At 42.9% G+C, this 13998-nt stretch overlaps 1 protein-coding gene across 13 annotated transcripts in view; it reads right to left on the reverse strand.

Moving 5' to 3' along the window:
- Positions 1-8560: 8560 nt before the first annotated feature.
- The window catches only part of dachd (dachshund d), a 100394-nt gene continuing 94956 nt past the window's right edge, over positions 8561-13998 (reverse strand). For all 13 annotated transcript variants that reach the window (XM_062457534.1, XM_062457529.1, XM_062457532.1 and 10 more), the window contains one exon: positions 8561-10137. In XM_062457534.1, coding sequence (XP_062313518.1) covers positions 10100-10137 — 38 coding nt within the window. In that variant the 3' untranslated portion in view covers positions 8561-10099. The remainder of the gene's footprint in view (positions 10138-13998) is intronic.

The raw sequence follows: 13998 nt of genomic DNA on the forward strand, positions 1-13998 counted from the left end.
TCCGTAACTCGAAATCTTCACAACAAGCGCCTTTGTTGTCTAGAAAAATTAATGAAAACAAGATTGTCTTTCATTCGAGCTGATCCAACAGCGCGACAGCCAGCTGCTCTTCTCTGGGAATAAAAACAGTCAGCATTAAACGAAGCTCGGTGAAAATACCTTTTCTCCCGCCGCTCGTGTGGAAAACAAATCAGTCGACGAGCTCAGTGGCCATCTGTTTCGTTATTTGATATGTGTGAATACATGTTGTAATGACTTTGTTTGTGAATCGCTCGGCTCGGCGGAACACACGAGAGCTTTCCAAGTACTGGAGTGTTCAAAGCTAATCATATAATTGGACACAATAGTCGATGACAAATGGAGACGCTCGCAGCCAGCCAGCTGGGGAAGTGAATATGTAATCATTGTAAAATCATATCATTTTGCATATTTGAAGACAGCTTAATAGAGTTTGCGTGTCAGCACACTATCAAGTGATGATCAGAGCAGCCGTCCCTGGATTTGTTTTCCAAATATTGCTTTGATTGGGCGATCCGTCACACGGGGCTCGCGCTAGTCTCCAGATCTCAACTTGTGCCTGGTAGTGTGAGCACCGACGCGAGGTACGTGGGGCCCTCGTCGCACGAGGCCTCCGTCGTTGTGCCTGTTCATTGGGCACATCACATACAGCTACATTCCCAAATCACCAAAACAAACGACATCACAACATTCCAAAGACAGGTTGGTCATTTTCAAAGTGAGTTTCAGACATTCACAACCACGGCATGCCCCAACTGGCCTATTGTAGCATACACAGCTTATTCGCCAGTCATTCCATAAGTCGGTTGTGGAAACAGCTTTCGTAACTGTACATGGGAGTACAGTAAGCCCCATGCTTGGACTTCATTGCCAGTCCTCAGGCTGTTTCCATTACAGCCTATAGGAACATGAAAGAACCCTACAGTAATTACGCACTGCCTCGGCCTCCGCCAGACCCCCACAACAAGCCTCCGCAGTGCCCAGCTATGTCAAGGGCATTAGCTACCTGCACATGTCTGCATTTACATCATTTAGACGTTCTCTCAGGGCACTTCAATACACAGTGCCCCCCTCCCCAGAACCACCCCACTCCCCAGCCCACCTCTCTTAGTCAAGTTTACTGTGGGGGTGTAGGGGCGACCCTCCCAGCCAACTAAAGGAAATGAGAGGCACATGTGTGTACCTAGTGGTGCTGCAGAGGGTCCCCCTGGTGAGTTTCGGGTTGAGAGCTCTGCATTAATGGATTCCTTTTGTCTGTTACTTTGGCCTGGGAAGTGAAGGTATCGTTCATATCTATGGTAGCGGCGGAAAGCTCAAGTCACATGTGGCTGTTCTGTGCTCTGTAGGAGCTGGAAGAGGTTCAGTACTGGGATATTTAGCACACACACACACATGCAGTCCACACTCACACACTCAGGCCTTTTGCGTTGGCAAATGAAATGTACACCTCGAAGTCTTCCGTCTCCATTATAAGAGGATAACGCGCTGCGAGGCGCTGTGCTCGCTATCAAACTGACTCCAATTGACCCTGCCGTTAGCGCGGCGCAGAGAGAGGGAGAGGAAGGGCCGAGGAGGAAATGTATGGCCTTGATTACAGCTGCGTGTCTATTTTAGCAGATTGTTTGCTGCTGATTCACACACATAGCAAGACACGGCACCATTAGTGCACATAAATAATGTAGAACGCCCCCACCCACCCCCCCACCCCCCACCTTCCCCTTTTTTCCGACTCTACTCAGCTAAGTGGCTGGAAACCTCAGGCTGCTCTTGTCAGGTTCTCTATAGATTAGTACAAGATTTATTTGAAGTTGGTAAAGCGCTGTGTTCTTGACAGCGTTCAGAGGGGATCGAGTGTTCTGCCCCGCACACAGGGAGGGGGTGGGGGAGGTAATAGGGGCGGGGCGGCGCGCGGGGGGGGGGGGGGTGTTGGCCGTACTGTTTTTAATTGTATCATGTGAAGTGGGGATGGGGGGTGGCCTGGCTGGGACGGGTGTGTTAATATTTAATCCAGTCTCACTTTGGCTTCCTCTTGAGCTGTGCTATCGCCAGCCCCAGACAGAGAGAACTACATTACAACCAGCATGGATAACAGGACGTGAGGGTGGAGGCGTCATCATTCTCAAACACGGCCTCGCTCTGGAAGTGTCCGGATGAGAGCGAGACTCGGGTGGAGACCAATGTTCCTGAACAGTGTTTTCTCCTTTGTACCACGGTGCAGATAGCCGCGGACGAATCCAAGAAGAGGAAGTGTGTAAGACCTTGTTTTACAAAGCAATCAAGCCCTACTGCACATGTGAGGGGATGTTAGAGAGATAGAGAGAGAAAGGGAGAGAGATATATAAACAGATAGAGATGAGACAGAGGAAGAGATTGAGCAACGAAGAGAGAGAGAGAGAGACAAACACAGGGAAAGACAGGAAGGGAGGGGGATAGAGAGGCAGGGAGAAATACAGAGAGAGAAGAGAGGGAAAGAGAGAGGGAGAGACAGACTGGGGAGGAAGGAAAGGGAGAGCGGTGTGGAAGGGAGCGAGGGGAAAGAGGGAGGTGTGCGTTTGAGTCCAGAGTGGCCCCTCTGTGTGCTCGTCACGTCTGCTCTCCCTGAGCTCAATTACAGGATTGGTACTCAGAAAGGAAACTTCATCATGTCATACAGATGTCTTCACTGGCGGAGAGAGGGAGAGGACGCATATCATCATTTAACATGACAGGATCGGAATCACTTGAACAGAAACATACATAAACCACTGGACACAGACAACACTCTTCTCTGTGCTGGCTGATATTTACAGCGTATAGATGTAGATATACTGTATATATGTATATATCCCCCACGGTATGTATAAGGTATAGCAGCATTCTGTGAGGTCTTACATTGCAACTGTACAGTACACGCTTTAGCTCTTAAGCGATTTCATGGTACCATCATTGATGTTAAACATCACTGTGGTATGGAATATAGGACCTATTGCTTTTCAGAACACTGTTTACTGTGTAATGCTCTTACAGAACCATGGGTGATCATTAGTGTGTGTATGTGCGTTGACGACGACCGGCAGCTCTTCAGATCTTGCTGTTATATCTAGTACGCAGCCCTTTATTAAGCTGTTCCCCGCTACGCTTCTGACATGACACAAGCACAGAACACTCTCCACAACAATAACGCTGTTTCATTTTAATTTGATTACGTTTTCCTCTCAACGGACGCCAAGTCCTGTTTTGCCTCAGGAACCCACCTCTTAATCACGTTCCATCCAGACTGTCTTTCATCTAAATCTCACTGCCATGGCATGGGCCCAACTTCATGATGCTGAGAGGTAGGGAAAAGAGAGAGAGAGCGAGAAATAGAGAGAAACACAAGAGGGAAAAACAATGACAAAAGCCCAGCTCTCGTCTCTGTCATATAAAGTGAAGTTTTGTGTTAGCTCTGTGTTCCACGGCGCGGGGCTGCATGTGTGTGTGTGTGTGTCTGTGGGAACTCAAATCCTCTCAGCACTAACAGAGCTGTAGAGACGAGGGAACAGATGGCGACAGGCCCGTTCTCTCCTGCATCCTCTCACAACTGACACACTTCCTGTGCCTCCATTAATCTTCCACCCCCCCCCCCCCGTATTCCTGCAACACAACTTTATTAAAACAACTCGGGAGAGCGCGGCGAACAAAACAGGCCCTGGCACAGCTGTCATCAGCCCAGGGAAGAGCCATCCGTCCGGTCCGACCGGTCCTCTCGCTTCTAGAAAACACATCTGCGGAACAGAAATCGGGCTGCTTTAAGGCCGTCACCCCGTAAAGCGGTCGCCGGGGTTGGAACCAGGAAGAGCTTGTTAAGAGACAGCTGGGGCTGCTGTCGGCGGGGACTTCATAAACTCCTGTTGGTCAAGCGTACTTGCCGACGATGATGACTGCTTCCTGTTGGCGACGGGGGGGGGTGCTGATACACCCCGAGTACTCTCGGAGTTTGTTGGTGGTCAGATCACCGATGAAGCAAGGTTTGATCCATCAGCAACAATCTGAGATAAGGCCACAAGGAAGCGACTGACCGTCTGAGGGAACACATTGATCATGTTCACTTTCAAGCAGAAACCTAACGAGCCAGCTAACCTGACTGACCATAGACCCAGACTGTGTTGCGTGTGTGTATGGGACCTCCGCACACAGACGCTCGAGGACGGCGGCGTGATGACAAATATTCCAGCGACGCAACTCGAGTCTTCTGCTGTGCGTCCGTAGCAGTTGGTGGCTAAATTGAAAAATCAATTCCAATTTAAATGATTGGAATAAAGAACTCCAGGAGCCGGAGATAAAGGAGCCTCAGTCTCCTAGATCCCCTTTAATTGGAAAGTCATTTCTTCAGGGTATTCTAATGGTTCTGAGGGAAGATTGCAAAATAAAGTTGATGAGCTGGGGGGGAGGTTAATAGTGTGTGTGTGTGTGAGTGTTCATGTGTGTGTGTTTTCTTTTCGGTACCATTCAGTATCACTCAAACCTTCACTGATGACAAAGGCACAAAATGAAGAGTAATCCTTTGGGTTCACACACACACACAATATGCTCACACATGGAGGTCCCTCCCATTGAACACCAGAGGAATAGGCATGTTTTTTGGCCCTCAAAACAAATCAACTACCTCTCACTCAACTTATACATAGTTTACAATATTATTTTTCTGAAATTGACTGTGGATTTTTCCCAGGTGTAAAACATCACCATGGATATCATTTATAAATGTAGTCTACGTCTATATACATCATACAGTATCAGTTAACCCTTGTGCTGCCTTCGTGTCACATGACCCAAAGGTTTACAACGAACCATCGTTGTGTTTACCCAATTTTACCCAATCCAAAAACAAATAAATAGCATTTTCTTTTAACCTTCGCAATGTGGGGGTCTGAGACAGCCCGATGATTAAAAGAAAATGCTTCACTTTGTTTTTGTATACGGTAAAGTTGTCGCAATACGACGGTGGGTCACAATGACTGATGGGTCAGAATGACCCGAAGATAACACAAGGGTTAATTTAAATATGTAGTAAACAGTATAAGTACTGTATACTTCAACAGTATAACAGATTAAGTAACATAAAATATATTACTTTTAATGCTACCACATAAAGTACAGTTTATAATGTTATGACCACAATATATTTTTCCAGGTCTGGGCAAAGAATGTGTTTACTGTGTGTGTGTGTGTGTGTGTGTGTGTGTGTGTGTGTGTGTGTGTGTGTGCGTGCGAACACTAAAAGACCATACTCTTTTCCATCACTCCCTTTTGTGTTGCCATTATCACCTCCAGATCGTCCCTACAGTACAATGAAAGGCATACAGTCAACACTGTGCCAAAGTCCAGTGGCCCGGAAACCCTGAATGAAAGCTCCCCCATCAACAACATGGCCGCACAGGTATGGAGTCCTAGACAGATCAAAACTCACTTGTTTTCTTCTCCTTTTGCCCCCGACATACTTCATACGGAGACCTTTCAGAGCGCCGCTGGTGACATTTTAAAGAAACCCAGCGCCAAGGCATTTCCATGGAAGAAACTTGTTGACATAGTTATCAGACATCAAAAGAGCCATGTGTCATTTTGAAAAGAGCCCTATGAGAGTAATGGGGATGTTAAAGGCCGTGTTGGCTCCAAATATCACAAAAAGGATGTGAGGATATGAACATGCTTTGACTGAAGGACTGAAAGAAAAGAGTGGGGGGGGAAGAGTGAGAGATAGAGGAGCAGATAGAGGTAGTGAAAAAGAGGTACAAACAGAGAGAGAAAGAGAGAGGAAGACAAATAAAGAGCGGGAGAGGGAGGGAGACTGAAAGAGAAAAAGAGAGGGAGAGAGAGAGAAAGAGAGAGAGAGAGAAAGATAAAGAAAGAGGGAAAAAAAGAAAGTGATAAAATCCTCTGCAACACATTCTCCAGAGAATGAAAGGCGCTCGGCTCCATTTCCGCCCAAGAAGCGTCGAGTTAAAAGGTGGCCCCCTGTACAAATGAAACTCAATTTCACGCCACATTATCCCTCCCTGTTCTCTTTCCTGGCTTTCATTTTCATTAAGACCAGAGACAATCATAAATTAATAATTACTGCTAGAATGTCTAAGCGCAGGGTGCACTTCTGTAGCATTCTTCCTGCCTCTGAGGTCCTCCATGTTCACGCTTGCAAAATGTTCATTTAGGTAATGTGGCCTGGCCCTTGTCAGACTATTCTGCTTTTTGTAGTTTCACTAATACATAATGGTCTATCTGATTAGACAGCATTAGTGCTATCTCCAGATTGATAAAGCTGCACTGGAAGAAAGTAAACTCCATTCTCTTCCTGTAAAGAATATGTAGTTTCAGTTCAGGATGAAGGTTGGTAATCAGCTTTGAAATCCTACAGTGTCAGCACTGAAAACGCAGCACAAATACACTGTCACAGTCTGAATTCAGCAGGTGTCTGAGCAATCATAATTGTCACAAGAGTTGCCACAGTTGCCAACCTTGTGTTAACTATCACTCTCAACCTTGTTTTCATCCTATAAATGTTTTTTGTTTTCAGGTTTCGAAGGTGAAGAATGGTGGCCCGGGAGTCGCACTTCCCCCTAATGATATCTTACACACATTGTAAACCAGACAAGCGCACAGCAACATTGAATGCAGCAATGTTAACTTATGAGAAATCAGGCGGAATAATACTCTCTGGGTGATGTCTGTGTGAACACGTCTCCATGGCAAGTCAAGCAAATACACTGCTGTAGTGTACTGTATATCCATGCTCTGAATGTTTCCAATGCCATAATGAATATGCTCGACATACTACAGAGTAATATAACACAACGCAGCTTATGCTCGTTTGATATTTAAAGTCTCTGCCTTATGGTCATATTTGTACTGAATTGAATTTATTACAAAATGTGCAGTGGTATGAAACATGTTGCTGGAGGCGACCTTGGCACAGGTACTGGTGCAGAACAAGGCGTCACAACGACAAATAACACAACATCTAAATAATAGCTGTGAACTAGCCAAATATCTTACTCACTCAGCAAAAATGGAGTTAGTGGAGGGAATCTTGAACCAAAACCACTTCAACGTCTACAAAGAGCATGTTGGATAAGATGTGTTGGTTTGGGAAGGAACAAGCCATTCGAGAGGTCGTAGTGGGGTGTGTGATCGGTGCTTTGTCCAGGAACTTCAGCTCAAGTTTCCAGTGACAACAGAAGTTCATTATTCTGACAAAGAAGGCAGGCACAGAAGTTTCAGCGAGCGATTGATTGCCCATTTGTGTGTCGTGTTGCTGCCTCAAGGTTGATTGAAACTTTAACCTCATTTTTAATAAAGAGAAGAAAAGCTTGAAATGTTTCAGACCTTGGATTTCTACAATGTGCTGTTGAATTATGCAGCGATCAGTCAATTATTCATCTATGTGGCTGTGTTACGGACATGCTTTAAAAAGCATGCAAAATGGGACCGAGCAGAGCTGTGCTGTGTCAACACATTTCACTCAGAATTGCTTACAAGAGAAATTTGTCTCTCAATGTCGATTTAATGTTTTCTTCATACATGTTTTAAGTGCTGGCCTACCCGTTACCAATCAGTGATATGATCCCAATGGATCAGGTACATGTGTGTAGTGTAAACAAATTAATTAATGAATGCCTGTATCTATAATTATTAATTGACTCAAATGTTATTGATATAATTGTATCATGTATGTGTGTGAAACTGTACAAGATACTTGACACTGACACTTGATACTGACATAATGACATTCTTTGAATGAATACACATTGTCCTTCACTTCAATACAGAATTAAGAACAATGTGCTTATTAATCTTGCTACAGTCTAAGGTAAGCTATGCCTTTATGTAGTCTGTTCAACAACAAAATGACATAAACACCAACATATGGATGCTTGGAATTGAAAGGTTATATGTTTGATTGGAAACAGAGACACAAATTGTTGACAGTGTCACTGTAAAAGGAACAATCTTCAGTAAAATGTTAACTTTGAATACATTTTCGCTGACGCTGAAAATGTATTCTGATGGGAAAGGGTGCTGAACTAAGTATAAACAAGGTGCCACACTCTCTCTCCCCCACTGTCTTAAACAATCATGTTGCTGAGGGCATGACTAGGAACGCATGCTTCATGCAAAGTCTTCTACACTTCCAAAAAGGGGGGGGCTTCAACTTCAGCCGGCCCCCCTCACTTCTGGACCAGATCATCCGTGGTCTCTCCCTCCAGAAGTAAAACATTGAGAGACAGAGAATCTCTGGGTACATAGATTAATATGTATCTACACAGCAACACATGTAGTAACAACATTAAAGCTGCTAGGTTTCCCCATACACCTACAAGGTTGTTTGTAACCTAATCAAATGCTCTGTACTGAATGTGCATTTATTATTGCTGAGGTGTACTAGTCATTGCATACATGTCAAACATCAACTTATTGATCCTGTCTAATACTGTTTTGTATTGGAACTAGTTTCATCTAAGGTGTCTTTTAAATAAACCAACATTTTGAACCGTTATCCTTGTCACACAGGAAACTCACATTGTTTATCATCAACAGTTTAAGTTTATTTGAAATTGAAGTACAATGAAGGGGTGGTTGAAGAAGCTATATAAGTTATCAGTGACATGTCGACAACAGACCCTAGACACTCCAAGGCAACAAACTTAGAAAAACACATTATGAACATGGGGACACTCCTTTCCATTCATGGTTGAGGTAACTATATAAACCCATTCCTTTTACAAAAATTGGACACGACACCTCTTGTTTTGGGAATATACTTACACACACAGGAGAACAGGAACCCCAGAAGCCCAAGCATCTCCTAATGTTGAGAAACGCTTTCCATCACGATGGCATGACACACATTTAATTGTTAAAACAAATACATGGATGTCCATGGACGTCAAAGAGGCCACCGTGTCATGGATACACTTATATTTAGTTTAGAAAGAAGAATATACTACAACTGAGACAGTGACTGATTGCTTATGTTACTCAAGCTGGTATATGATCCTCAAATAATGAACTAATCAGCATGAAATGCCTCGAAAAGTGTGACCATTTCATTTTTACGGGATATTTTGAGATGACCAAAACTATGTTACAAATAAATAGACACAGTTTTGAGAGTTCTTTATGAAGAAGAAAAAACGTGAACAGATAGTAAATCCAATGCCATGTTAACCAAGTTACAAAGAGTTTGACATGGATTATTTTGAGATGTTTCAAAGTAATTTGAGTGAAACAACCCTAGTTTTTGTTTAGCACAATATAGGATTTATAAATATCAGGATTCCAGGACAAACATTTACATGCCTGCATGCTTTCTCACCAAAATGGCAGCTATTTGAAAGAATGATGGCTCAGAAATAAAACAAAACAAAACTATAAATGTATATAAATGTTGGTATTGTTTGCCTAATATTGTTTGCTCTACTGCATACACAATACCACCTCTGAACGTTATATACACATACGTTATCAGTCATATCAGTAATCCTATCAGTATCCTCGGATATTCTATATACAACAGTGGTAGAAAGGAAACTTGATTGTATTTTTTATCTAATTTAGAAAACATTAAAATCAGTCGTCTCTTTTGATCAACATACGGACAAATTCACATTTTCTTTCTTGTCTCAAGACTCTCCAAGTGTCATATTTTATAATCTTGGAATATTACTTGAAATACAAAACAGACCACAGAGTCTTATCTTTTTCAAAGCTTTCCGGCTGGTCGAAACCCAGTATAAAAATCTTCAGTGCTGTGAATTTGGAGTTTTTACCAACTTTATACCATTGGTACATTTTACTGTGCTCAATTGTTTTTATCCTTCAATGTAGCCAACAAACTGCACCAAAACCTGGTTTATCAACTATGTAATGTTGGCCTCTGTGAGAAAAAGATTTCTAATTCTACATTCAGACACAACCTCCAGCTTTTGGCTGAATACAGCACTTCCATTGAACTCCTACAAGCAGCTTGACTTCATTCCACTACTAAATCGGCCTGGTTAAGGACTCTTGAGAATCTCATGTTTTTTTTTCTCTCTCTCTTTTCCTTCAGCTCCTCCTCATGGTCTTATCAGTACATCACCGTGGTTTTCAAGAACAGCCTCCCATCTGAAAGAGATAATACAACAGAGAGGGAGAAGGAGAGCGAGGGAGTGAGAGAGAGGGAGGGATGGAGGGATTAGCCAACAACATTCTGCTGAGACAAGCCTGATAGTTAATGTTACCTTGACTGGTTGTTATAACCCACAAGCATGGCTCCCTGCATACAACTGAACACATAGAAAAAGATCATTTTACAAAGGGCTTTTACCCTTGTTTTGTTCTGTGTAACAATCAGGGCTTAAAAGGCACGATTATTCAAATGTTTTCATATTTGATACCTTACAAAAGGGACATTGTCAGAGGAGACATGATATCCGGTGTTCTGGGTCTAACAATTGCGTGTCAGATGTGTTTAAGACATCTCGCCCGACGTGCTTGTTTGAACACAGCATTGCACTCACGATGTAAAGCGCTTTCTAAGTGACACTTCCTGCGAGGAAACAGTGTTTATTGAAAAAGGCAGGCGCTCTCTCCCGATGCTATCTCCAGACACCTGCAACCTAACGAGCTTTGTCCATTTTCAAAGAAGCCTCTTGTCTGAGAGCACGCCTGAGCGAGCAGGGCTGTTCCGACTTCGGAGCCGGTAAAAGCATCTGTTAGGCACAGCCCACGAGTGCGGCTGACGTTTATTACCTTTACATTTCCTTTGCCGGCGAATGCTACATTACTGCCTCTAAGCTGCCTTCCTCATCTCTCCATTGCAGTGTACCTAAATAATTCAATTTTAAAAAGAAAAGCACACCGGAAAGACTTTAGGCAGTGACAGCTCTTGGGAAAGCAATGTGTTGCTGGCAGTCAAACATGACACAGTGTCAAGGCAGAGAGATATCACCGAGGAGGAGAGGGCGGTGAGACACACACCCCATGGATGGGCCTACATCCATCATAACGATCTCGCACCTTTTCCTCGTTTTCCCAAAAAAATCCAGCGTCTGAAAACACAGACGCTGTGGAAGCGCTACCTCATATCCTGATCAGATGTTCGATGCGGACGCTGCCATATCAATCATAGTGACCCTACATGAACCACATTTCCCGGACTGCTGTCAATGTAGCATTGTGTGAGGGAGTGCAGGGTTGGAAAAATGAACAAAGGCTTGCTGTGTGAGGGGGGGGGGAACACACACACACACAAACACACAGGCTAATTACCCCGCTCCGCCGCAGGTCTCTGAGGCGCTGCACTTTGGCCGCCTCTATTCAAGCAACACCAACCGAGTTCTGTGTAAAAGTCATTACGGCGTGAAAGCGACGCTAAAAATAAAAATAAATACGGGGAGTGGGGGGTTTCTGCTGGGAGGAACAAATAGATGTAGAGAGAGAGCCCAGTGTGCAGAGATAAACATCCCCCTGTTTGACACGGCTAGACGGATGAGATGCCACCAACATCAACACCTACAGAATTGGTCTGTATGTCTACCTGCTTGCCTGTCTGTGTGTGTCTGTCTGACTGTGCACCTGTCTGTCTGTCTACCTGCCTGTCTGCTCGTGTACCTGCCTGTCTGTCTGTCTGTCTGCCCGCCAGACTGTCTACATGTTTTAAATAGGCTAATTAATAAAGGTATTTGTAAGCTGTGAGTTTCTTTTAAAATAAAGGGACATTAGACATTGGAGACAAGGGACATTGGAGAATGGGGGGACCACAGGACTTGGGGAATGTGTTGAATCAATAGGAAGAAACTCAGAAATTGTTCTTATTCTAATTATCCAGCAAGGCCATCTGTATGCAATATCACTGCAAATGCTGAAACACCTCATTTAAATTTTTGCGTGAGATAAAATGTGTGACGTCTTGACACACATTGTTTTATGAAAGAACGTCTCATTAAAATATGTTAAAACTTAGTATTTTCATATTCAAATCAAGATGAAAAGTTCATTAAAGAGGATAAATATTTCATTAGATGCTAAATAAAACAAAGGGATTTTTTGGCTTCTCTCAGCATAAAATTCCTTTGAAAGATTAATTAATACATGTAAATTATGCAAATTATGCCCATGCAAATATTTTATGAAGACAATTAAGGGAACCATTAATTACGGTCTTTTTGCTTCAGTGACATTCATTCATTTAATTTTAATTTCACTTTAACTGTTTTGATGTTTAATGTTGCAACAAAGAACTTTATCTCAGTGCAAAGGATCATGTAAACTTGCACATGGAGTGGGAAGCGGGCGGGAACCAAAGGAGCAGAGACTGGGGGGAAGATATTCACGTGTGCACCGTTGCCAGGCATTAAAGGTGGGTGTGGTTCCAGTAGCGAGGTTGGCTGGTGAAAACAGCCATACTCCCTCTTGGACACGATTCAAAACACAGCAAAAGCAATTAATAAACACAGACTGTGTTAATATCGCAGGATTAGAGAAGTGTGACAAAAGACAAATAGAAATAATTAGTTCTCTAAAATTATGCTCTCATTAATTTCTCTCTCTCTCTCTCTCTCTCTCTCTCTCTCTCTCTCTCTCTCTCTCTCTCTCTCTCTCTCTCTCTCTCGCTACATCTCTCTCTATTCCTCTCTCTGAGTTGTGAGCTCAGAACAACTCAAATTTTTCTTGGCTTTCATGCGGGTGATAGGGTTGTTTTTTTCCAGTTTGCCTGTGTAATTTATCAACCTCATTTTTTTTGCCATTTGAGCTTAATTATACAGCCTTGGTAGCGGAGTAGAACAGAGTAGACATGGGTGGCAGACAAACGCTATTCTAATTGAACAGAAACACACAATCCATTCTGTAATTCAACACTCTGCAGGGCAGTGAAAAGTGGAAGACCTTCCAGAACGACAAACTATGTACAACTACAGAACATTACACTCGCTTAAACATAAGCGAATGTTGATCTAAAATGATCACAGATGATCTAAAATGATCTAGTCTGCAATGTCCTCTGCATAATTTGCATATCTATTGTATATACAGTCAGATGATATATAGAATGTCCGTTTAAACTGTACTAATATAGAATACGGTGCTGTATAAATACTGTTTTAGTCTGCACAGAAATGACCATGTCTTCTAATGAGATACTTCTATTAAAGACGTGTGAAAAGTTTAAGAGACTGAATTAGACGTAACTCGAGAAGGGCCAGAGTCAATCTTTTCATATTGTTGTAAAATATTCAAAACGAGACCTGCTAAATACTAATTTGGTATGAAAAAGGAGTCTATAAATGTGCTCCTTTTAAGAAGAATCTGTTTGGTGATGACCCCACCTATTCATATCTCTGGTGAATGAATGGCATTTAATTAAGTGACAATAGTCCTTTTGCAGGGGGTACAATATGCTCAATTGGTTCTTTCATCTTTTCTTTCGAACAAAACCATAATTTTCAAGAAGGCTAATGGAGCTGAGTGACTAACATGATGTTGATTATTACCATGAACGTCCCCAATTTTTCCACTGCAAGGTAAAACGAGAAATCCTTTTTTATCGGTCAGGAAGCTCTCAAGTGATGGCGCTGAGTGATGAAAAGTCTCGAGTTATGACATTAAGGTCTTGTTCAACATAGTGAAGTTATTCCACGTCTCTATCGGCACAAAACATCTTGTTTCTGGGTAAACACACAACCAGCTGAGATTCCACAGTGGTTACTCCAACCCCTCTCTCCACCCCCACCCCCCCCAAACAAAAACAAACAAGGCATTAAAAATGCACACAGTTAATTCATAAAATTAATTGATTTCTTGTTCTTTTTACGGCAGCGGAGTGGGGGAATCCGTCAACCCATGTTGGTGATTTTACGACTCGTTTACAGGTTTTTTAAGAGGTAAACAAACAAGAAAACACACTTATGAGCACGCAGTGCGCCCAAATGCACACACACACGAATCTCCTCCTCGCCTTAATATTCGTTAAAAGGACGCCTATTC

The sequence above is a fragment of the Osmerus eperlanus genome, chromosome 3, assembly GCF_963692335.1.
Source record: "Osmerus eperlanus chromosome 3, fOsmEpe2.1, whole genome shotgun sequence".
In the NCBI taxonomy this organism is placed as follows: domain Eukaryota; kingdom Metazoa; phylum Chordata; class Actinopteri; order Osmeriformes; family Osmeridae; genus Osmerus; species Osmerus eperlanus.